General features: G+C 42.4%; 1 protein-coding gene across 1 annotated transcript in view; it reads left to right on the top strand.

Moving 5' to 3' along the window:
• THSD4 (thrombospondin type 1 domain containing 4) overlaps nucleotides 1-25,970 on the top strand; it is a 2,089,562-nt gene that overhangs the window by 1,938,963 nt on the left and 124,629 nt on the right. The window contains exons 12-13 of the mRNA XM_085644058.1: nucleotides 1,319-1,448; nucleotides 23,403-23,607. Of these exons, the coding sequence (XP_085500184.1) occupies nucleotides 1,319-1,448; nucleotides 23,403-23,607 (335 nt within the window). The remainder of the gene's footprint in view (nucleotides 1-1,318; nucleotides 1,449-23,402; nucleotides 23,608-25,970) is intronic.

The raw sequence follows: 25,970 nt of genomic DNA, 5'->3' as shown, positions 1-25,970 counted from the left end.
TGGATAATGCATTCATTCATTTGACATAATGTGGATAATTATTTCAGCATCCAGGGGACGCTGGACTCCCATGCCAATACTTTCTGCCAACATTATTCTCCTAGATGTGTCTAGGTATCTTTATTTCCATGTCAAGAGAAAACTATTACCTCTAACCCGATCACAGATCAGCTGTAACAACATTGAGGTCATGAACACAGAACCTCAATGACCAGCAAACAGCTGTCATTCATTTCCTGTGCAATTCATTATTTCAGTTAGTTTCAGAGCTCGCCAGTTGCCTACTCCTGGAAGCGGCAGACTGGGTACCACATGGTTCTAGTTTGGAGCAGCCTAACCCCTCGCAGAAGAAAAAAGGAAAAAGAAAATGCCTATTTTTTGTTGCAAGAATGTCTGTCACTGTTACTTCTAATGAGGAGGAAGGAGGCATTTGTGTGCTATCGGCATATGCCTCTGCCCTTGTCAAAAAAGTTATTCCATCAAATGTATGCACACAGAGGTACTAGCCTGTTGACCCACGTATGCTGTAAGAATTTATTGTAGTGTGTAACACGGACTTCATAGAAATCAACCTACAGCATGAACTTAAAATTTATTTGCAACACACGTGGAAAATAACACTAATTACACCGTGATAACACAGGCATGAGAATCACTGTTTATCAGTACTTTTACTTTTATTGTTTTCTGCAAACCTCACTTAAACAAAATACTTCAAGCCATTAGTTTCTTCCTTTGCAGTGAACAGATCCCAATACTAGACTACTCAACAGAAACACATTTGGCATCATTTATGTGTATTTCCAAGTCCTGGATAAATTATTCGTAGGAAGGTGACTATAGAGGCCAAACAGTTTTGTAGTCTGACACACTAATGTAAAACAAGAAATAAGTGTCAGCTGAATGGTGAGCAGCGTACCCCAGTCTGCCAAGGTCGTGAATGTAGGTTCAAAGGAATTGCTGATTTGCTTCCAACATTCAGCTGACAACTAAACTAATGGTAAAGTCAAAATATTGTGCTTTAAGGATATTAAATGCAATTTTCTCAAATCATATTATTTCTCATGCATGGGGATCGAATAGTGTCACGCTGTCCCCAGGGAGGCTCTGTGTTTTCACGGGTAATAAGGTGGTTATTATGTGTCAAAGAAATTACCTCTATCTGAGTATAAAAGGTCTGAGCAATTTACCAAATAATGTACTTCATTGCCCCAGCTGGATTTTTCACTCTTCTATGTGTTTTCTTCTATAAGTCTGACATGCTCTTTTATTTGACTAAACCAATTATAAATATTTTTCTTGCTGCTTTCTTTTCTAGGTTTACAGTTTCCAATCTTTCGTTGTGTGAACAGGAATACCCATGAAGAGGTCGCAGACAGTTTTTGTGACTCCAGCGCCAAGCCTAGTGCAGAGGAAGAACCTTGCAATGTATTCCAGTGTCCAGCCTTGTAAGATACACTCACATTTATTTATTCAGGCACTTGTAAATCCACTCATTCTTCAATACACCTTGGCATAGATATATATGAAAAATATTTAAACTTTACAGAAACACACATTCACTGGATGATGTCATCAGTGATGTCATCAGTGATGTCATTTGAGATGTCATCAGTGATGTCATCAAAGATGTCACTGACCATGTCATGAGTGATGTAATATGTGACGTCATCACCAGTGCATTGCGGGTGCGCAAGTTATAGTTAGCTCAACTAACTATAACGGGCGAATTTCTCTGGTTTTATATGAGTCAAATGTCCAACTAACTATAACATCCCTGCAACCTATGGTTTTTTAGCGAATTTCAAAGGTTTTTTAAATGCTAATTCCTAACTATAACGTCTGTAAAACCTATGGTTTTTCCAGTGAATTTTGAAGGTTTTTTAAATGTTAGTTTAATATTTTAATATTTATAAAACCTGTATTTTTTCTATTTTTTTCTTGTAATATTTTGGAACTCTATTATTTTTTTTAATGAATTAAAAAAATTATGTGATGTTTTATATCTTAAAAAAAAGTAAGTTTTTTTTTTTTGGGTGAAAACTGAAGTTCCATACCGATAGTGTACCAAGCTCCATCAGCACTCTAATCCTATCTGCCATATTGCTAAACTCGTAAAGGATGCGCATTTCGTATCCGACGGGTTCGTTGCACCGCGTCCCACGTAACATCATATACTTATGCTGCCAGGCCCTGTGTTACGTCATAGATGTATCGTGTCGCGCCGGGTACGCCATTCCCTCATTTTTTTTGTCTCAAAACTATATCTAAATAAGTTTAAAGTGTATATGAGAACAAGCGATAGTCTAAAATATTTTAAACATTTATATATTTCTATCTGAAATAAACTTATATTATGGTAATTATATTTTCTCAAAATTGCATCGGGTGCGGCCTCCTTGTGCGCTCGGAGCGCGATTGCCATGTGACCTTAAAAAAAATATTTGATTGGTTGATAACATTTCCCATTTTAACAGTTGGAGGACCCCACCCATTTTAGTCATTCTCTCTACAGAGTTTGATGAGAGACTCCTCGTCTGCTTAGAGAGCTTTTTTGAAAACTTTTTGCTATGTACATATATCTGACAGTACCCACAACATGCAACCATCATCTTCATCAATATTCATGCTCTGTAAAGTAGCCTTCCACCTGTGATAGCCATGCACCTGAAAGTTACATACCCAAAGTTTTCCCCACTGCCAGAGGTAACATGGTTGCATACGCTGTCCACAGCACAAGGTTATGTGGTACGGCCCAGGGGCAGTATCATGCATAGATATTGAACACACGGACACAGATAGATAGTGGAAGTGGGTACGGGCACGTGCGCTCGACTCCTCTTTATTACCAGGGTCACATATCCAGTGACGTCTGTGCTGGATGCATGTGGGGTGAGTGTAAACCAGGCCTCAGGGAACTACAACAGTAATCATTGGATCACACACAGAGATTCAATAATAAAAGGGTCAATAGTTTGTGCTGCAGTAAGTTAGGGACCGTAGATGTGAAATAATACACAAAAGATTCTATTGTAAAAGAACCATAACTTGTGGTATACTGATATACAGGCAGCAGATCTGAAATAATACACAAAAACATTGTATCATAAAGGGTGCATGAGTTCTAGTGCACTCAGATAGCCACATCAAAAGCATTCAGCACGTGCACAGCCAGTGATGATGCGTGCTGCGGGCGGGCCGTACTAGGAACAATGTCTGTTGCCTAAAGGACTGCATCATCTGCAATAGCAACTCGATCTGAACTGCTGTCTGCAGTGTAGGCCAGAGAGCGGTCAGCAAGGGCCCACAGCCATGTGGTGTTGACTTGAGCTACCCAGTTTGTCACACGCGAAACAACAAAAAACGTGTGCGGACCCTGCGATGATGCGTATGCGTGGTGCGGACAGAGCGCACTGGAGCAATGTCTTTTGCCTACAGGACTGCGTCATTTACAATAGCGACTAGATCTGAATTGTGAACACTGCTGTCTGCAGTGTAAATTGAAGGCAGTAGACAGCACAGTCATACATCAAAACTTTTTCTCACTTCCTCTTCACAAAATGCAACAACATAAATTACAAAAATCGATGTAATAAATAAATCAAAACAATTCGAATTGCGATCTCTGCTGTCCACAGTGTAGACTGTTATTCAGTGTTCTTTTCCACTACCAAGAAGAATTTGGTAATTGTACTAAACCTATAACTCAACTAAAAAAAATTCTTCAAGCAAGTATACTAAAAGGATATTGTGTATATTTCAATAGACGTTGTAGTTAGTTGCCTACTGGATTCTGTAATTAAACAATCACCACTCAATCTGAATTGTGAGCCCTGCTGACCACAATGTAGGCCAGAGGCAGTGGTCATTAACGCCTCACAGCCACGTGCCCTTGGATTCGAAAGCACGAAGTTGGTTGCACCTGATCAGAGGGGTTACACACAAATCATCACAGACTTTAACTTCTGACATCCTCAATCACAGAATCAAGACCCCGTTTCACTGTTCGGACCTGCTGTACCACAGTGTACTCTACCGACTGCAGTCAGCCAAGCCCAATAATCATGTGCAGCAGTTAGCTACAAGAGTGTGATGCACCTCAACGGAGGGAGTTGTGTGAAAACCAAGCAGCAGGTAATATCGGACATCGTCCATTCTGTGATCAAGACACAGTTCCACTGTTGGTACCTAGAGTTGGCTGCACCTGGTCGAAGGAAGTACCTTCATCTCCACTCTCAGATGCAGTTCTAACATCGTCCATTGTGGGATCAAGACCCCGTTTCACTGTTCGGACCTGTTGTACTGCGGTGTACTCCAGCGACTGCAGTCAGCCAAGCCCAATGATCATGTGCAGCAGTTAGCTATGGAAGCACAAAGTCTGATGCACCTCAATGGAGGGAGTTGTGTGAAAAACAAGCAGCAGATAATATTGGACATTGTCCATTGTAGGATCAAGACACCGTTCTACTGTTGGGACCTAGAGTTGGTTGCACCTGGTCGAAGGGGGTACCTTCATCTCCACTCTCAAATGCAGTTCGAACATCATCCATTGTGGGATAAAGACACCGTTCCACTGTTGGTACCTGTTGGACTACTGTGTTAGTAGTATACAGATCACTCCACAGTGCTGGGCCTCAGGCTGGGCACTGTGTGCCTGTGTCGCGGTAGCCATCTCAGGAGCCTTCCGAGCTCACAGACATTGGCCCAAAAGCTTCCGCTGGCACGTGGTGGGCCCTCTTTCACAACTGGCGGTGTCGAAAGGTGAACTGTGGGGCATATGTGCGTAGCAGCGGCCATGACAGTTTCTGGGTACCAGCAGGCTGAGAGCATTATTCACGCAGCCACCTTCGCTCACGGCGTCAGCCTCGTGGCAGTGTAAGCTGCACAGACCTGACAGACATGTACGCCATTCCAGAAGAGAACCACACCCAGAGAAACGTGCCTTTTATTCATACCCTACGCTAGCATTGCGTACGCCGAGCCAGCCCAATATGCTAAAGATTTGGAGAGGAGGGGCCACGTACGCGCTATGTTTTAGTAATCTTACCTACTGACTGTACTATGAAATGAAATGAAAAAGGATTTCTAAAGCGCATGGCTGCCCTCGAGCGTCCCAGCGCTAAACAATACACAAAGCCACTACCCCAGGACACCAAGAGGAACCTACAGAGGGAAAAGGTAAGTCTTCAATCCTTTACGGAATTTTGCCAAATTTGGTTCTTTACGCAGGGCCAGCGGTAAGGCATTCCATAATTGACCCGCATTAATGGAAAACCGGCGGCCACCCGTTTTCACCTTATTTGCCCTGGGTATCACTACCAAATTCCCATCATCAGAGCGAAGGGCTCGCGCAGGTTTATAGGAGCAGACCAAATCTCTTAGAATGGGGGGACCCGATCCTTGCAAAGCTTTAAACACTATACAGAGGGATTTGAATTTAATGCGCGCTCGAATTGGTAGCCAATGCAAGGCCTTCAAGGCAGGCCGAGCCGAAGATCTTTTGGCAGTACCAGTGAGCATACGCGCAGCTGCATTCTGCACTCTTTGGAGCACATTCAATGTGGATTCAGGTGCCACATGAAAAAGGGCATTACTGTAGTCAAGCCTCGAGAGCACCAATCCCTGCACCAATAGTTTCCTGGAATTATCAGGGAGAAGCGACAAGATTTTCCGTGCTGAACGGAGCAGTCCGTAGCACGTCGCCGCCACTCGTTTGGCTTGAGTAGTCATAGACAGCTCAGGTTCCAGCCATACCCCGAGACTTTTTATGGCCTCCTTAGGGGCTGGGGGGACACCCAAACTGGCCGGCCACATACATTTGGGCAGTGACGTGCACAGATTGCCAAGGAGCATCAGCTCCGTTTTGGTCCCATTCAATTTTAGCCGGGAATCCGACATCCATGTCATGATGTTGGTAAGGCATGCGGCAAACTTCACCCCCTGGCTTTCAGACAGGGACAGAGAGACAATCAATTGAGTGTCGTCCGCGTAGGTTGCGATTTTCACCCCAAAGGGTGCAACCACCTCCTCCAGTGGGGCCATATAGACGTTAAAGAGCGTAGGGCTCAGTGAAGAGCCCTGCGGGACTCCACACTGAAGGGGGGTAGGCAAAGATCTAAAATTGCCATCGCAAACCTGATAGGAACGACCACTCAAATATGACTTAAACCATTGAAGGGCCGACCCTCCAACTCTAATCTCCCCCAGACGGTGGATCAGAATATTATGGTCCACCGTGTCAAATGCAGCGCTTAGATCCAGGAGGACCATCGCCGCGGATCCTCCCGAATCTAAGATGCATCTGCCTTCCTCAACCATCGATATCAAAGCCGAGTCGGTTCCCTGGCCTGGACGGAAGCCAGTCTGCGTCCGACCTAGCAAGTTATTAGCTTCCAGGAAGCATGAGAGCTGGCGATTGACATACTTCTCAGCGATCTTATTCAGGCCAGGCAGAAGCGAGATGGGACAGTAATTTGCCAGATCAGTAGGGTCAAGGTCAGGCTTTTTCAAGAGTGCCTTGACAGTGGCCTGCTTCCAGCTAGGTGGAACTATGCAATGGGTGAAAGAGGCATTCAGAAGGTCAGTTGCAGGATCGGCAATGAGATCCACAAATTGTTTGAGGATCCGGATGGGCATGGGGTCCGACGGGGAACCACTCTTCAGAGCTGAGAGCTCCTCACAGAAATCCTCCCTTGAAATGGGAGAGATTATATCTAGCCCCTTCTCAACTGAGACCACCTCAGGGGCTGCTATGCCCATCTTTCCCGAACTAGGGGGAAGGCTGGCTAAGATGTTCCGTATTTTGGTGTCAAAAAAACTGAGCCAGCTGATTGCATTTGTTAGAATTCACCACCTGAGTGGTCGGAGGAGTGGGGACCGTGAGAAGTTCTTTAAGAATCTTATAGGTTTCCCTTGAAGAATTGCCTGCCTTGCTTATTCTATCCTCAAGATGGGCGGCCTTAGTTGATTTACGGGCCGCCTTGTAGGATCTTATGGCTTCACGATAATTGTCTTTGCTATTAGCGGCCCAGTTCTTCCGCCATTCCCGTTCAAGCCTTTTGCAATTCTTTCTCATCCTCCCCAGCTCTGGGGTATACCAAGACGACTTGTGGCTGTTACTTTTATTTGTGATCTTTTTGAAAGGCAAAACAGCATCTAAAGCTTGGCAAAGCCAGTCATGGAAAGCAATGTCAGCTTCCACAGGACCACGTCCAGGGGAGGGAGTAGACTCAGCAAGGGTACGTGAGAGTTTGTCAATAGAGAGTTGAGACCAAATTCTCTTATAAATAGCAGGTGTCTTCTGGTGCGGAGAGAGAAAAGGGTCCAAGCTGACATTCAACTCCCCTGACACCAGGAAATGATCCGACCAAGGCAGGGGGCGGGGGGAACTTGTTCGAAGGTGCACGATGTTCGAGAACACACAATCCAGCAAGTGACCCTTCACATGCGTAGGTTCCAGGTTGTGTAAATTATATATATATATATATATGAGGCTGTCTGTCAGCTCTACACTTTGGACATTGTGAAAAGCATGGCCAACTTTGGCAAATTTCTACATCTCACACGCATACTTTTGAAAGACAATTTCGCACAAGTAGAGGCCGCCAACCAGCCAGTGAGCTCTATTGTACCAGGGACATCCGTCCGGAGGTTCGTCCCTCCCCTGAGTAGTTGATTTCACCCAGGGGCATCATCGAGCAACAATCCTGTCCCAATGATTTTTAATCATTAAGACTATACTGGGGGTTTATATGTCACTTTGAAGGCTGTTTTAAAGATTAGGAACTTTTAATTTCCATTTTTTTTATATGACACGCATTCTCCTTTTGCAATATGTTTTTAAATGTTGTAACGGTTTTAAGTAACCACACAATAATAAATATCATATATATATATATATAACCTACTGGCAGTTGCCAGTAGGTAGGTATAGTTAGGACCTTGTTTCTATTCAAAAAGCGTTTTGTCTTTTGCCAATATCTTTGGCGCCGTTTGACGAATCCTTACGAAATTTTCACAAAAAAGGTTAATTAAGGTCAGCTCCTTTCTTGAAAGTTTCAGAGGGATTTGTCACAATATATATATATATTCACTGAAAAAACCATAGGTTTCACACATGTTATAGTTAGCGGAAATTTTACTGATAAAAAACCAATGAAATTCCCCCGTTATAGTTAGTGCAGGCAACTATAACTCACGCGACCGCAATCCTCTGCTGATGCTAATACTGTATTTAGACACTTATTTGCCCATGTCTTCTTCCATAAATTTTTAGCTATACATATATTACAAATATTTTTTTTTCATAAAGACACATATGTCATCAGCAGAAGATTGCGGTCGCGTGAGTTATAGTTGCCTGCACTAACTATAACGGGGGAATTTCATTGGTTTTTTATCAGTAAAATTTCCGCTAACTATAACATGTGTGAAACCTATGGTTTTTTCAGTGAATTTGCGAATGTTTACGTAGATGTAACAGCCAATCAGAATCGCGCTCGCGCACGCCACCGTACGCGTACGGTAAGCTTACGGTAAGCGTACCGTAAGCTGGCTCAGATATATATATTGATTTAAAGGCTATTTTCTCAGAATCTACTGAACAGATTTACACCAAACCTACAAAAGGCACTTCCTTGACCTAGGGACTACCTCTCTGCCAAATTTCTAGTAATTCTGTTCAGCCGTTCGGGCTGTAGCCCTGTCTAAAGGTCCTATGGAAAAATGCATGGGAAAAACGCGTTTTGGGACCCCCCTTTTATCTCAGCCCCCGCTTGACGAATCCCCCCGAGACTTTCAGGGTAGGAGCGGAGCGTAGCGTCCCACCTATTTTGAGAAATTCGCGAGGATTCGTCAACCGGCGCCAAAGTTATTCAAAATAGAATGTTGCGGATTTCCTATGGAAAAGGGGTCCTAACTATAACTACCTACTGTCGACCGCCAGTAGGTAATATATATATATATATATATATATATATATATATATATATATATATATATATATATATACATAGTATGTAAAAATGTACTATTTTTATTCCGCTACTATGTACCCTAATGGTAAAAGTATTTCGATCTGAACGCTAGAATAGTAAATAGAAATACTGTAAAGGTACGTCTGTGTAGTTAAGTATTAATGTATTATTGTTAATGGCACATCTACTTATCTTCTTGAAATTTATATTGTCACGGTACAGAGAAGATATGAAAAGTAATCTATTTTCACTTATATTTTAATAGTTAATAGTCTGGTTATATCTTTGTATATCCAGATGTAAAACTCAATAATCTGGTAGAATAGCCCAGAATAACACATCTATAATAAAACTTATTTATTCCCAACTACAATTCACAAAGTGTGCCAAACCTGAATAACCCTTACATATATTTTTATAGTAATACCCTGACTAGCTCTCTTAGTGACATACTTCATCATCAGCTCTTATCATGGTCCCTATGAACCAGAGTGGGCTCAACCCCAGTGGAGGGAGTACTTTGATATTTCCTTTTGTGATCAAAATGAGGAAGGAAATTTGTGGATGCTTACAACTATAGTTCTCCTTGAATTCTTTTAATCTACATATTTCAGCTGTTTTCAAGAAGTCTGTATGGGTCCATGGCTTTCATCAGTTCTACTGAATACCTCTTTCATTTGATTCAACTCTCCTATCCATCTCAGTCCAGTGTATGTTTAGGAATTACACATACAGCACCTTCTAGAGCCTTAAGGTTATGTATTCAAGAAGGTCTAGGAATAGGTAGCTGACATGCCCCTGTAGTCGGAAATTCAACATGGGAGTCTTGTCACCCTACAACTTAGAATTGGCATTCCAATTCAAGCAGTTGCCAGTAAGCAGTTATAGTTAGGATCTAGGTTCCATTGATGAAGCATTTGTTTATTTTGCTAATAACTTTGGCGCCGTGTATCTTCATAAGTTTCAAAACTAGTTTGTCACTCAATTCAGCTGCTGTCTGGAAAGTTCCAGGTTGATTCATCATGCGAGGGTTGAGAAAAAGGGGGGAGCTCAAAACGTGTTTTCCTCATGAAATTTCCCATAGGGATTTTGGCATAACTACAGCCTGCACCACTGGACGGAATTACACCACATTTGGCAGAAAGCCAGCTCTTGGTCCAGAAAGATCCCTTTTTGTGATTTGGTGTAAAATTGTATACCTAGTGACGTGTATCCTCTGCAGATCTGACTGATTTTATGCTGAGATCTGATTGTCTGCCACGACTTCAACCAGGAAGTGATGGCAGTCATCTTGGGACTCTAACTCAGCCAAGTCCCAAGAACAAAACGCAACAAAAACCTTAAGAGAGCAGGGTAGGAATACCCTGACCTCCTAGGCCTGGTGGAGGGCCCCAAAATGTGTTTAAAATCTTTTTTGCCATGAATTTCATGGTGTAACCATGAATCTGAGGCAGAAATGAAAAAAAGAACCAAGCACGGTCACCCAGGCTAGCTTTTTTTGTCCCATGGGTGGGCCAGGTCCCAGGGAATACATTTTATCTATTAGGGGAAGGAAGCACTTGTGGACCCACTCCAGAGGCTGATTACGTCCCTTGAACCCCATCCCGTTGGACCCGGCCACTGATAGAAGTGTGCAGGAGGGCTGTGCGACCCCATTCCAGGACGATCGGCAACAAGGAGGGCTACGGGCAGAAGGCGGTAGTGAGGGACAAAGTAAGATCGCTAACATAAACACCACGCAACTAAAAGCTCAGCCTTAGCTTAGCACAACAGTAATCGGCAAGAGCAAATGCGCCTCAGTGCCTCTCAGAGTGACAGGCTCTGCGGAAGCCACCCTGCTGTGCTGGTGTTCCCCGGAAAGGCGCGGTAAAGCAATAGACAGAGACCCCACAGGAGCTCTGTGTGGCACTCCCAGCATGCCTCTGTGACACCCACAAGTATGCTCTGTGTCCCACAGAAACCAGTTGCTATCAGCACCACATGCCGGGGCCCAGCTACCCTCCTGGCCGCGTCACTGAACCTGGGCCCCAACCAAGAAGCACCAGCAAAAGAAACCGGGTGGGTAGGCCACCAAGCACCCTCTATTACTAAACTTGGGATACCTGCCAATGACTATAAGGTTTTTTTAAAAAATATTTATTTTTATTGGGATCCAAATGTTGCAATGTCATAGATTTAGCTTACAGTAAACATTCATCATAATTTATAGGTAAGTGTCTTCAATACATATGAAATTTCATGTTATATAAAAACAATAAATATATACAATATAAATACAATAAAACACACCAATATTACACATTTTATAAATGCAGTTGATTTAAAACCAGACAGAAGGAAAAGGGGAGGGGGAATAATTCATATAGTACCTGCAGTAGGGTAGGGGGATAAAGCTTAATTTATTTAATCATTCTCCTCAAACTTCTACTGTATCTTCAAATTGAAAATATGGTCCTCAGAGTTTCTAAGATTTCCTGGTTCCCCCGGTGCGAATTGCTTATAGCTGTTCACTTGTTCTAACTCATATCATCTTTTGTAGCCAATCCTTCATTGAAGGGATTATCCGTGTTTGCCAAATTTGGATTAAGAGGGATCGAGCTACAGCTGTTGCAATATATAATATTTTTTACCCACTTGTTAGACAGGCCCAGTCCCAGGTCATACCCCAAGACTCTAAGCCAAGTAGTTGAAACCAAATTGACCTTCCCCACACCTGCGAGATACTGAAATATTTCAGTCCAAAATCCCTGTATGGATGAACAGTGACTAATCACTTGCGTCCATTTTGGGGGAGTGCCCTATGCACTGGGGGCATTTACCTGGGATAGCGCGGTTAATATATTTTAGAAAGGCTGGGTTTCTATATGAAAGCCATTTAGAAAAGAAGACCATCGTCACTAATTGGCCCCTCTTAATACACTACAATGTAATATATTTACTTCTTTCATATTTTGTCTGTTATTTCAAGGCTCTCATATTTATTCAATTTTGTAATCACTTTTTGGGTGGATTCGGAGTCCTTACTTACCAAAAGCAGTCTTTTCCATTCCCCTGGCCTTTTCAAAAAACCCTCACCACTTAAAGCAGTCGCCACCTCTCTGCTGCAAAGGATCTGGCCCAGATCCAAATCCAATAGAACCTTATTAAGTATTCTAAATGTGCCCCACAGGAGAAAATCATCATGTATACCCTTTCTTACTTCCCCTAGGTTTTGCCATCGATCTCCCCTGAGGAAGTCCGATATTTTCCAATATCTTACATTACCCAACTTTTGAACAATTTCGGGCGGAAGCTTCCCCCCTGGTCCCATATTAACCGCAGGCAGGAATGTCGCCACATTGATCTGGGGAATGGAATATCTCCTAAAGAGATCCTCACGCTTTCGGAAGAGCCATTGACTATAAGGGTGAGGGTACCCTTTGCACATCCCTAGTTGGGAACTGCACTCTACCTTGGGGAAAAAAACGCTGCCAATATGGTAGTTACCTGCCACTATGTAAACTATAAAACAAACTAACACACTAAGAGGATGATGTCATCAGTGATGTCATCAATTATGTAATTTGAGATGTCATCAGTGATATCATAGAGCATGTCATGAGTGATGTCACATGATAGGTCATAAGCAGTGCATGGTGGGGGTGCAAGTTATAGGCAGCTCTGCTAACTATAACTGTTGAATTTCTTTTTTTTTTCAAAAAGGTAATGTTGTCAGTGATGAATTGACTTAACTATATTGTTACTTTAACCTTTGCTTTTTCTGTGAATTTCTAAGGTAAAAAGAAAATTAAACAGATCTTAATCACAGCTAAGTATTACGTTACTTTAAATATATATATATATATATATATATATATATATATATATATATATATATATAATCACATAAGCTTTTTAACTCTGCAGTACTTGCTAACCTGCACAAGCATAGATGTGATTACAATCTTTATTTCTTATCACCACCAGGCAAAATGCTAGAAACATACTTGAAATGTATTTCCAGCAAAATTTTCTTAATCTGATTTAATATTGAAATCAGATTTTTGTTAATGTAAGAGGAAAAGGCACTTGTGAAAATGTATTTTAAGCTGTGTGAAAAAATAGAGCATTTTTTGATGGGGGTGAGAACCCACTTCAAATAATAATCACAATCCTTGCAAGGATGAACTACAAGAGTCACTAAATACACCTGTGCTTAACTCTCTGGTAGCTTATGCTTAAATTAGAGGCAATGTGTAAAGTGCTTATGCAGTACTTCAAAAAGAAATAAAGTGAAAACTGAAAACAAAGAAAAATCCCAGACCAATGTAGAGGACATTTTAATAATTAGATGACACCAAAACAACAAAATGCAATAAGTAAATGTAGATATGAATTTATAAAGTTTGAACTAAAAATAGCACCAAAAGCACATAGTTCCAAACATGGTTATCTGGTTGAGCTAGACTGGGTCAAAGTCAAAAGTTAACTGACCGTAATGACATGCGAGTCAAGTATAGGGATCAGATTCATCCCGGTGTAAAGTTTACCTTCTGACTTAGAAACATTTAAGAAACATTAAGGTGAAAAAGTGATAGTTGATGTGTCATCAGCGGGGCAAGTTGCATGCTGGATCTGAAACAGGGCTCGATGACAGTGGATTGCTGAAGAGTGTGATCCTGGTACGGTAGTCGACAAAAGAGGGAAAGCTTCAAGCGGGCAAAGTCCAAATTCTCCGTCCAGAACGGCAAGCTGCTCACGTTGGTCCAGATGAAGCCCACTACTTTCAGACTTAAGACTTTTCTGGAAGTTAGATCTTCTTCAGCAGAGCAAACCAGCAAGCTGAGACAGACCGGTGATTTGACTATAACATCTATGGCTTTGACTATGGTTTTGGTCTCCAATGTATCTCCAGGCAGAAATTTGTCAAAAAAAATCCCACTTCTTGCAGTTTCAGGATAAGAGTACTTTTAGACCTGGCATCTTTAAGCATGTTTCACCTGTCTTTTTGCTTTCTGACCTCCTGTTTTTGATGGTATGCTGGAATTCGTTTTTGCTGGTTTAGTGTCTCTGTGGGAATTTTTCACTGCTATTCAGTGCTACCGTAAATTGTGTCATAATTGGTTTTCCATGATTGGTGTATTTGATTTACTAGTACGTCCCTAGTACAGTGCACTGTAGGTGCGCCATGGCCTGTAAATCAATTGCTACTAGTGGCCCTGCAGCACTGGTTGTGCCATCCACACAAGTAGAAATTCAAAGGTGTATCAGACCTGCCACTGCAGTATCGGCGTGCAGTTTTTACTGCCATGTGAACCTGGCAATTGCACCCACTTGCGAGGCCCTAACCTTTCCTAGTCCTATATGTACGTCACCCCAAAGGTAGGCCCAAGGGCAGGGTGCAATGTATGTGAAAGGTAGGGCATGTAGTAGTGTGTTTTAAATGCCCTGATAGTGAAATACTGTGCACTTCGTTTTTCACTATTGAAAGGCTTCTGCCTCATAGGTTAACATGGGATCTACCTTGTAACATCTTGCAAGTGCAACTTTCAATTCGGACAAGATGAAGAAATGAGGTTTAGGCTCTCTGAACTCAGAATTTAATAACACATCCTTTAGTAAAGGTGGTTTTTAAATTGTGTGTTTGAAAATACCACTTTTAGAAAGTGGGCATTTTCTTGTCTAAACATCTTATGTGCCTCTTCTTGTTTGTGTATTCACCGTCTGGTTTTGGAGTGACAGGAGCTGGGGATGTGCATTCACTCTAGACAGTCACAAGGGGGATTGAGGGGTGTCCTGCCATTCTTGGGTGACTCATAGCCAGGTTTAATAGACCTTTTTGCATTTAGAGTGGTGGGAGACGTTTTCACTAGCACCTGATTAGTCTGTTTTTACTCTGCACAAAGCTGTCTCCTCCTCCTCTTGTAAAGCGCATCTTCGTATCTCATTGCAAGGTCCACGACGCCCTGCATTTCCAAGGTACTGAGGATTTAATAATAATGAAAACTTTATTGCATGATGATTTGAAACCTTTGCAACTGAATACGGTGCCATCAAGTCACAGCGTACATATTTCACGAATTCAGTAAAATACAAGCTTTAAAACATTAAGAATTGAAGAATTATTGTATTATAAAAGCCTCTGTTACAAGTTGCTAACATAATAGTACTAAGTGAAAGGTGCATAGTTATATAGCAGAAGAGGGTTTGGCGTCTTTTCCAAAGAAAAAGGAGGCATTGTTATGTGGAAAATATGGTTAAAGAAATGATCTCCTGATATGCTTGGCTCGATTTGATTGTCAAAAACATGTCTGTTGATAAATAAGTCGGTGGCGGCAGTATCAGTGAGATGGAGGGGTCGACAGCAGGGGCCCAATAGTGGTCAAGTTATCTGTCTGCCTGTCCCGTTCACGTGTCATCGCCTCTATCTTCTTAGAAAAATGGTCCATAAATCTGATCAAAGCACAGTTCAGGGTGCTGTTCGAAGGATCACAGCAGGCCAGGACCGCTCCTATGCAGTTTCCGATGTCCTTAGCTATCCAGCTCCTTCTTAGCAGAACCCTTCTTTCTTCTAGGAGGATGGGACACAGGCACAATACGTGTGTTATGTCCTCCTTGTGTTGGTTACAGAGCCGACACATTACACGAGCATTACCTCTTTTCCATATTGGAAGATGACAGGAGATGGGGAAGACCCCCATTCTCAGCTTTATAAACTGTAGTTTAGTCCTTTCATTATAGGTGTTGTTTATGTAGCACTGGGGTTTCAGTTGTTTATAAGTGCTTAAGGTCATCCAACCATGATTCCGTGCGGAGAGGCTGGCCCTATCTTCTAATGAAGACAGTCATTTCATGCATTCATTGCTAACCGTTTAAATGCCTGTTGGCTGATATATAGGTCCCAAGAGGATGTCAAGCTGAGTGTGCTGACGGCTCAGGTCAGATAGTGGTGTCCCGCCGACTTGCGGTTTGTTTTCAAATTGATTCAAAGGTTATGGGCCAGGGTACCTTCTTTGGAGACCCTAAACTTATGGCAGCTTATCACAAAGGCCGACATGTGAGCCAGCGCCTGTCTGCAGATTCCAAATTCCAGTCTTATTTGTGCTGGAGATGTGTGGGATGGGAACTGTAAAACCGTTCTGTAGATTTTTGTAAGTATTTTATCCAATATCCTGCTGTCCCGCCCTTTCAGAGCCTCGCACCTATATGTTAAGGTTGGGAAAACCTTTGCCTGAGCTACCAGAAGAATTGGTGCAAAAGTCAGACCATTTAAATTTTTGGATACGGAGAGCGAACAATAGTGCGGTACCTTTCTTTTTAAATTCCGTTATCATTGAAAAGGACACCTAGATACTTGTGGCAGCTGGTGGCATCAATTATTTCCTGGTGTAAAGACCATGTTGGCTTTTTGGTCCTGGTTGTTCGAACCGCAGGGATCTTGGTTTTCTTTTTATTTATCTGCAGACCTTTCCTATCGGAATATGTGGCGGTTGCATCCAGAAAACCAAACTTTGTGTTGCTGATGAGATCCAGGTCATCTGCATAGTGTAAATTAGAGAGGTGGAGGCTGCCCAGTTTAGGTGGGTGCGAATTTACTGAATTGAGGACTGGTGATAAATCGGACTGAAATAAGTTAAAAAGCATGAATGCAAGAACGCAGCCTTGCTTGAGGCCTTGCGTGGTTATAGCCCGTGACAGGCGCGATCCGTCCCCAATTTTGATCCTGAGCCATGTGTCATGGTGTAAAAGCTGCAAGGCCCTGAGCAAGGTGCCGGGAATTTTAAGCAGGGCAAGTTTCTGCCAGAGCTTTCCTCTGTCCACCCTGTCAAATGCATATCTGTAATCTATAAAACCCATACATACGGGACTGGAATTGGATTCGGCCTGGTCGATCATAAGTGAGAGTGGGATGAGATTCACTGTTGTCCAGGCGTGACTTGAAAATCCAGTCTGGTTTAGTGGTATGACTTGATTTGTCTCAGCCCATGATCGTAAGGAGCCCAGCAGCATGCTTGCAAAGTACTTTGCTTCATTATCAATTAGGGCAATCATGCAGTAATTCCCGGGAGATTTTTTGTCACCACCTTTAAAAATCGGAGCGAGAATTGAGCCGTGCGATTAGGCTGGGATGGAGTTATTTTCTAGTATGGATAGATAAAGCGGGGGTAGTTGGGTGGCCCAGATTTTCTAAGGTGCTGTTTGCAGGTCTTCCAAGAACCATAGCTGACCTGTGACACAGTGGTTAGACTGAACTGTTGGACTTGTTTGCTCACGACACCGTGATAGCCCCGGATGAAGCTATCAACTTCAAGGAACTGTATTTTGAGTCTATTTTTGCAATCTTCATTTCTTGATTACTGTATGTTGGGTTTTTATTGTTTTGGTCTTGTTTTACACAGATAAATATTGACTTTGTTTCTAAAACTGGTGTGGTGCCTTTTTGTAGTGTTTTTACTACATTACTTGTGTTATGTGCAAATTCATTACATATTGCCTCTAAGATAAGCCTGGCTGCTTGTGCCAAGCTACCAAAGGGGTGAGCAGAGGTTATTTTAGAAGTGTAATCCCCTTTACCCTGACTAGAAGGAAGTGTCCCTACTTGGACAAGGTGCATACCTCTGCCAACTAGAGAACCCATGTCTAACAAGTAACACTAGCCAAGGATTGAGGCCCTGGGGTGCCCCAGTTGTGATTTAGGACTCATTCAAACCGATGATAGTAGCAGGGTTAAGGGCATGTCCATTTGATCCTGGTCAGCTGGCCAGCTGTAGGGAAAGGGCCTCTTGAAGCTTGCTGTCTCCTTGTAGCTCAAACAGATAAGTGACCTTTGGAGTTAATTCCAGGATCCTGGGTTCAAGGCAAGCAGGTCCAATCTTCTTTCAAGTTTTAGACAGCAAAGCAGCCCTTCTTCTGAATCTCACAGGTCCATGAGTGCTCTTAGGAGAGGTCTGTGAAGTCTAATTTTATGACCAGTGCCTGTCTGTTAGGGGGGGAGAGTAAGCATAGATCCACCCCGTAAAGCAGTTCTGGTCCCTTGCTCTGCCCCCACGGGGTTTGGTACCATCCTGACTAGAGAGGCAAAGGGTAGGCAGGCCCAGGTATGATCTTCATCTGCCAGTGAAAATGTAGGCATTCATTTGTGCTCAGGAAAGGGCTGGGGACAGCCCCAAGCCACCATTTCAAGGGAGTAGTCCATCTCCCCACTCACAGGTCCCTTTGACCACTGTTACTGTTTGGGAGCAATATACATCTCACCACAGGGAAGCCTTCGGGGATAAAAGCCAGCTAGACCCTAGCTGCAAAAACTTCCTAAAAGTGTAATTGCCAAAGTAGTACATTAAATCTGACTTGTCCTTGAAGTTGGATTTTATATTATTTTTAAGATGAGTCCACAAATAATTTTTCTAGCTACTCCCAAACTGAAGTTAGCACTTATTAAAGGAAATAGTGCAAATCAGTGTTGACCTGTGGGATAGTCAGCCTTTACCACAGTGAAAAATGAATTTGTAGGATTTTCACTATAAGGACAAGTAAAACATTAAATATACATGTCCTACTTTTTAACTTTCATGCATCCAACCCTGTGGGCATTGAAGGCCTATCTTAGGGATCACTTATAAGCATTAAAAGGAGGGTTTAGGTCTGTAAAAACTTTTATTTTGCCACATTGAAATGGCAGTTTAAAACTGCACACCCAGGATGTATTGGCAGGCCTGAAGACGTGTTTTATAGGGATCCATTGGTGGCTTGAACAGTGAGTGCTGCAGCCAACTAGTAGCACTGGGTACCTGTTGTATACCAGGGACTCATAAGTAAAAGAAACGTGTCAATGTGCCAATTTGTACCAAGTTTACAAGGGAGAACACAAGCACGTTACTACTAGTTAGCAGGGGTAAAGTATGGCCAACAAAAATGAATTCAGCAAAAGAAGGCAAACATCTGGTGGAATACCATGCAAAAGATAGCCATTTCCAAAAGGCTGCATCATCTAGAACTGCTCAAAACCAGCTCTGCCATTCATCACACTTGAAGACCTGAACTATATATCCTTGGTTGGGAGAGTTAATGCCTTTGGCTCAGAGGGCAATAGCCTGGCTCTGAGCCCTGGAAGATTAAATGGATGTTAACTCTTGGCAATTTAGCATGGGTTAGCAATCTGGGAGTGGGCAAGACCCTCTAGGACAGCCAAGGTCTAGTTGCAGTAGGAGAAAAAAAATGGTTTTATCATGTCAGGTCTGAGAGCTCATCTAAATAGGAGAGTGGATAAGCAGTGGAAAATAAGTCTGCAGGTAGCAGCTGGGTCTGCCATCTTGAAATAGGGGTTCCTGGGCCATTTTGCAATAAGGCAAAATGGAGATGATGCTAAAGGAGGTGGGGCACTGCGATAAAATAGTTGGTATTGGGTGCTAGAACTTCTCTGGCTGGTACATAGGATAAAACTCACAACTCAAATCCCTCCACCTCCTCAGAATATTCCTGGGCCTAGGATGACTCCATCTGAAGAAGTTCTCTGACTCCTTTTGGGACAAGAGGACTTACACATGAACTCAAAAACTCCTGAATTCTGCTGGCACCCAGAGACTGCAAATTCTCGCCAGTAGTCAAGTGGGTGGCCTCCTCTTTGCCTGCTTCAGGGACAAAAACAACAGAAGGACTCCTAATTCTAAGACACTTCAACTGACCACAGAGGAATGGACCCTTCAGAGAGAGAACGGGTGTCTAGAAGCCTACTCTGAGCAGCTCGGGGCTACAAGACTGACCAGGCGGAGCATTTTTTGCACTGAGATAAAGTTGGGATTTAGTATTTTTTTCCACCTCTGGATGATCCGGTCAAAGTGCTGAGGCTTGCTCAGGGAGGTAACACCCAAGGTGAGTAAGAAAAGTAGGTACCTTCCTCTCAGAGTTTTTTGCCATCCTGAAAACTGGTTCAACAGGACATCACTACATGGGTGTTTGGCCTTGTGGAGCCATGCAAGTCTACAGTTTCCAGTCTTGCTCTTTTGGAGGATTTTGATTTTCAAAAAATTGACTAAATATGAAGGTAAATCCTTGACTCAAGACAGAAAATATGTGTGACCCACAAGTGAAGCGGCTACAAAATCCGGGGTTGTCCCACTCTGAGCAATTGGCATCAAAACCCCCATCTACAGCAGGATCTCGCTGAGCTTGTATCTGACTTTGAGGGATCCTTGCCAATCACAGCCTTGAATCTCGCCCAATTAGAAGATTGTGATATCCATTTCAGAGAGACAACTGCTTGATATATCCAACAACCTGTCCATCGTAGCGAAAGTGAAGTGTTCTTAGTTTTGGATTGGCACTTTACTTTTTCTTCATACCTTTTGCCTTAAAATTGTAGAGGTTTAAATCTCTGTCCTCTTTCACTTATTCTAATGATCTTGTGGTTGTTATGCTTCTTAAATCTGTCTTGATTTTCTAAACTGGTATGGGTATTTTATTATATTGTGTTTTTATCATAAAGTTGTTGCTATTGCTTGAAGTTAATGTTCACTTTTCTGTGACTCGCCTGCTGCTTGTGCCATAGCATCCAATGGTTAAAGAGAAATTCACTTTGAGCTGTTTATTGACCTAGCAAGAGTGGGTTTATTGAGTTGGTAGGGGTATCCCCTTCCCAAATTAATAACCTCATCCCTGACAAAATAAATAATAATTAGTGCAACTTCAGTTTAGCTTCTGAAATTAAGCTTACCTGGTTATTACTAATTTACAGTTTTACACAACAAATTTAATTATTTCATTGAAGCTAATAAGTACAATTATGTTTACACAACTCAAGGGACTTCACAGTAAGTGACTGATGAGAGTGTACCATTTCTATAGCAAGGTATAGCAAAGTTCTACTGGGAAAATGTTATTCTCGGCTACGTCTGGCACAAGATCATCCTTGTAGCCTTCAGATTAATTAAAGAAGCAACATTTTCAGACTGTATTTAAATTCAATACATTTGCCAATCACGGAGTTGCCCTACCTATATTATCTTTTTATGAACCTGCACAACCTTGATGCTTTGAACCGGTTATATAGTTCTGTTGGCTGAGTTTGCATGAATTTTACGGCCATAAAATAGAAATTGTATCATCACTGCTGATATCAGCCTTATACTTTCCAAGACTATTAAAATATAACCCCATAGCTATGGGAGACAGGGAAAAATCCTATATATCCACAAGAATTATTTGTAATGACTGTTGAGTGTGTTTGGGGATTTCAAGCAAAGATTTTAGCAATCTAATCTTATTTCAGTGTAGAATTTAACGTCCTTGCTTGCAAGGTTTAATTTAACTGACGTTGCTGCTGTTTAGATATTGCACAGTGTAGAAGTTTGTTCATAGGAAGAGCAGCATGTTTAAAGCAAGTTTTTCTCTATCAATAATAATTGATTTTATTGACTTATGCACTGGAATATTAAATAGCTGACAGTTTAACATTCTTATACACTATATGATGCTCTGGGGAAGGGAGAGGTAGAGGAGTGAATTCCTACAAGCTGATATCTTGGTTACGGTGTCAGATTTCTGGGATTTACTTATCTCAGCAGTTGCAGGTGGATGTATGAGTAAAAAACAAAACTTCAATAAAAAGATTAAAACCTAAAATTGACTGAGATAAAAAGCCGCTGACTAGATTTCAGGTAATTTGTTTAGAGAAATTCACTTAGAGATGCCATGCTTAGTTACAAAACATTATTTTGTGTAGTGATGAACTTAAATTAACACTATATAAAAGGGGAAACATCATTTACAACGCGGGAATTACATCGCGATGTCATTACATCGCGGTTTTTACAACGCAAGTCGTTACAACGACTTGCGCTAGATGGCGCTCTAGGACAAGGAATAGTATAATTTACTATCCAACACCTTCCCTACTGTACGTAGACTGGAGTTGGAATAGTAAATTATACTACTCCTAAGTCCTATTCCTTGTCCTAGAGCGCCATCTAGCGCAAGTCATTGTAACGACTTGCGTTGTCAAAACCGCGATGTAGTGTACCGCGATGTAAATGTATGCGTTGTAACATCATACATCCATATAAAAGTCACAACTCAGATATAAAAAGGTGACACTTATTAAACATGATTCTCTCGCTCTCTGTGCAGAACTAGTGAGGATGTAAACTGTATCTGTACCGTTTTGTAACTACGTTGATATTTCAATTTAGATGAGTGACCAGTCTGTATTAGACACTAAAGGCCAAATTGCAACTAATACTGCCGCTGAAGGTCGCTGTCACCCCCGCCTGATAACAACCCCTTTTGAAGTCTGGCAGGCGGACAGCGTGGCGGTCCCACTGCAGTGCATCTTTCAAAGGTGGCGGGCCTCTGAAAGAGGCACTCAGTGGTAACGCCAAACAGGGATCCTGCATGGCATGGACTCGAAAGTCCATCCCGTGCAGGAACCTGAGTGTAAGCACCCAGGGGGGCACATGTTGTGGCACCCTGCATGCATCCCTAGGGTGAAGGGGCACAAGGGGCCCTGTATGGCCCCTTTGTTTCAGCACCGCCGGCCTTTTCATGGAGAAAAAATCTCCATGAAACCACCTGCATATTACATAGCCCCTGACCGCCGCACCACCACCAGGTAACGGCAGTTCCCTGGAGGAGCCGGCGGCCCAGTTACGGTCCGACTGCCCAAGTCATAATTAGGCAGTTGGACCGCTGGTGTGGCAGTGGCTGGACCGTCCTGAGACCGCCAGACTTGTGATTTGGCCCCACTTGTCCCTGTCCTCCATTTGAAATGAACTCGGTTGGTTCTAATACGTCGGTGGTCTCAGGGTCCGGCCATGTTTATCTTTTACTTATCTTTAATCCTCTGTGTTGACCTGAATTAGCTATCATTCAATGAAAGGCGTATTAGTAATCAGATATGTAAAGTAGCATATTCAGAGCAGTTTCCCTTTTCTTTTTCTCCTGTTTTACACCACTTTTTGGAAGGAATATCTATGATGCTTGGACATGTCTCGCATGGAGGATGGAGCAGCAGAGCTGGTAATGGTAGGATTCGACCCGCATTTGCAACCGTGAGAAAAGGGCACCCCCTTCTCGAATCGATAGACCAGCTCACAAGCTTCCCACGTGAATAAATTGATGCCTTCAAGAAGAAACCACTTAGCGAGGAGGAAATAACCAAAAGGCATAAAAATGTCTAGTTGACAGGGAGGAGTATGTTATGAGTAGCATAGCAGAGATATTGACAATCGCCGAACCATAGACCTAATCAGAATACAGAAACACTCATTTTTCCACGTAGTTGACCCGCTGAAAGGAGCAGGCACGGCCCTAACATTCATGATGAAATGACAATGTACATTTGGATAGTTTATGCCTATGATTGTTTCAAAATCTACTTGTCAGCATTTGATAGATACTATTGCACTGATGTTAATATATTCAACGCTGTCTCTCTTTTCCCTTGGAAACATTTAGCTGGGACATAGGAGAGTGGTCAGAATGCAGCAAAACATGTGGTCTTGGCATGCAGCACCGCCAAGTTCTGTGCCGGCACATCTATGCTAACCGTACCCTCACAGTGCAGCCATATCGCTGCCAGAGCCTGGAAAAACCAGAAACAACAAGCACGTGCCAACTCAAGATCTGCAGTGAATGGCAAATCAGAACAGAATGGACGCCAGTAAGTAACAATAATGCATGTCTTTCACAACTGATGCGTCGACATTTCTGCTGTGCTCTCTGGTTTAGAATAGTTTCACCATTTTATAGCAGTGGATGCCTAGAAAAGGTAGTGCAGCTACTTTCACTTAACATTAATTCCATTTTTCACACTTAGGGGCCTATTTACAAGGAAATGGCGGAGAGCAAGCTGCAGCAAAATTTGCAGCACTGAACTCTGCCATTTCCAAAATGCAGGGATGCGCCGTATTTACAACAATACGGCACACCCCTGTGATGCAGAGACGTTTTAAGGCATGGGCAAAGTGGGCTCTGGCCCAGGGCCCTAGCCTTTCAGGGGGCCCCCTACTACAGCCAACTCTGTTCTGCAGAGAGTCTGCTCTGGTGGCCTTGAATAATTACTAAACAGATTTTTTTCATTACTGTTTCCCATTCATTTCTTTTTAATTTGGGCGATGTGTGAGTCTATTACAGGAATTTTGCAGATAAATGTTGTGATTATGTTTCATGCAACACACCCATAAAAAAAGTTTCTTTTAGAACCTAACAGGGCCTCACATGAGAGAAATGGGAAAGTGTCCCAGAGATTATTCCAGTAATATTACTGACCTGCTGATGTATTACAATATTGAAAACACACCTTTCAAACTTGGGCGAGTGCACCTGTGCACTGTCGGGGACCAGGCCAAAAAGGGCATAAAAGACCTGAAACTAGATCATCAATTTAAAGCACTTTAGAACAGGGGCCCCCAAAATATGTTTGGCCCAGGGCCCCCAAAATCCTTAAGATGTCCCTGCTGTGATGTCCTTCGCACTGGCACTAAAAATAGCTGCCTAGCGCCAACACAGACATCCTTGTGCCATAGTGCAAGGGTGCATTCATTGCAGGGAGGATTGTTTATGTGCAGGAATGTGTCCCTTCCTGCCTAAACAGTGATTAATGGTATATATTCTATGTGTGTTGCAGAATGCAGCACACCTAGAAAAATCAAAAACGATGATACATGAAAGTATTTCTCCTCGTCGTGCCATTCAAACGCCCACTAATGCATGGTGTTGGTTTTTGGTGGTGCTGCCTCAAATCTACGAATTCTTGTACATCTGGGTATTGCAGTTGAATGCCCAAAGCAACACTCATTCCATGATCCATTCATGCAGAAAACTGCATAAAAGGGTACCATATTTACAAAGCGGTATTAAGCCTTAAAAAGTGACTTAACTCCACTTTGTAAATATGGCATTGAGCTACAGAAACTTTGGTAAAAGTGACATTCCTGTGCAGTAATCCCATTGAAGGTAGGCCCCTTAGTTATTTCATTAATTACTTTTCAAAGTGTCAAGATTGAACTGTTAATGACTTCAGAGTGCTGTGGCGTTTGATAAAAACACCAGCAATGCACTGAACAGTGCGTTCCTTTGCACAGACAAAGCAGCTGCCCTGTCCCAAATGTACACTGTGTGAGGGTTAAAACCGAGTGTGTATGAGGGACCTTTCTGGCTTATGGCATAGGGCAGCTGTTCATGATGGCAATTTTGGGGCTCAACAAGTGGGCTGTAGCCTTTGGTACCACACGTCAATATACTCTTTAAACAAAGAACTGGTGCAAAAGGACATTTCTGTTGGACGATGTGCTCAATACACATCATAAATTAAGAAATCAAGGTGAACAGCAGCACAGATCCCACTGCAGATGTGTTTATTAACAAACAGAAGCTTAAAACTAAATGTCAATGGAATAATAGTAACAGTTCAGTGTCTGCCAATGATCATACAAAACATATAAGGACCGGGCGTGGACCTGGCACTATATGACCCAAAACCAACCATTTACACTATCGACCATCATGTCCAGGTTGCACTGTCCAGATACCAGAGGATGCTCATTTGAATTGTTCAGGTTTTTCTTGTAAATCTTGGTTCTTCTTGTAAATCTTTCTTTAATGATCCTCCCACATTTCGCACGGAGTTCTGCAAGACGCTGATACTGCCTTTCTGTTTGATTTTCTATCCTACGTAATTGTCCTCCTTCATTTTTTACTATGGCTTCACCTTCACATATTATGTGGATGATAATGAATTAATCTTGAAGAATAAAGAGCTTAGCCCATTTCTTGGCCTATCATTTTGGGCTTGGGACAAAGAGATTTGTCAGAACTTATAGAAATTAAATCCAATAAAGGTGACAATTGCTGCGGTTGGATAGGCTTCACATTCCATCCAACATCCCCACACTGGCGTCTTGCACTTGTTGATACAACTAGAGAGAACCTGGCCCTTTTTATCTTCTCTTTCAATGGAACCTCATATTGAGTTTTTCCATCTAAATCTTTGATTAGCAATGTCTCATCCACAGGCTGATGTTC

Source organism: Triturus cristatus, chromosome 3_1 (assembly GCF_964204655.1).
Source record: "Triturus cristatus chromosome 3_1, aTriCri1.1, whole genome shotgun sequence".
In the NCBI taxonomy this organism is placed as follows: Eukaryota; Metazoa; Chordata; class Amphibia; order Caudata; family Salamandridae; genus Triturus; species Triturus cristatus.
The sequence above is the reverse complement of the archived record's forward strand: the minus strand, read 5'-3'. Positions and strand labels throughout refer to the sequence as shown.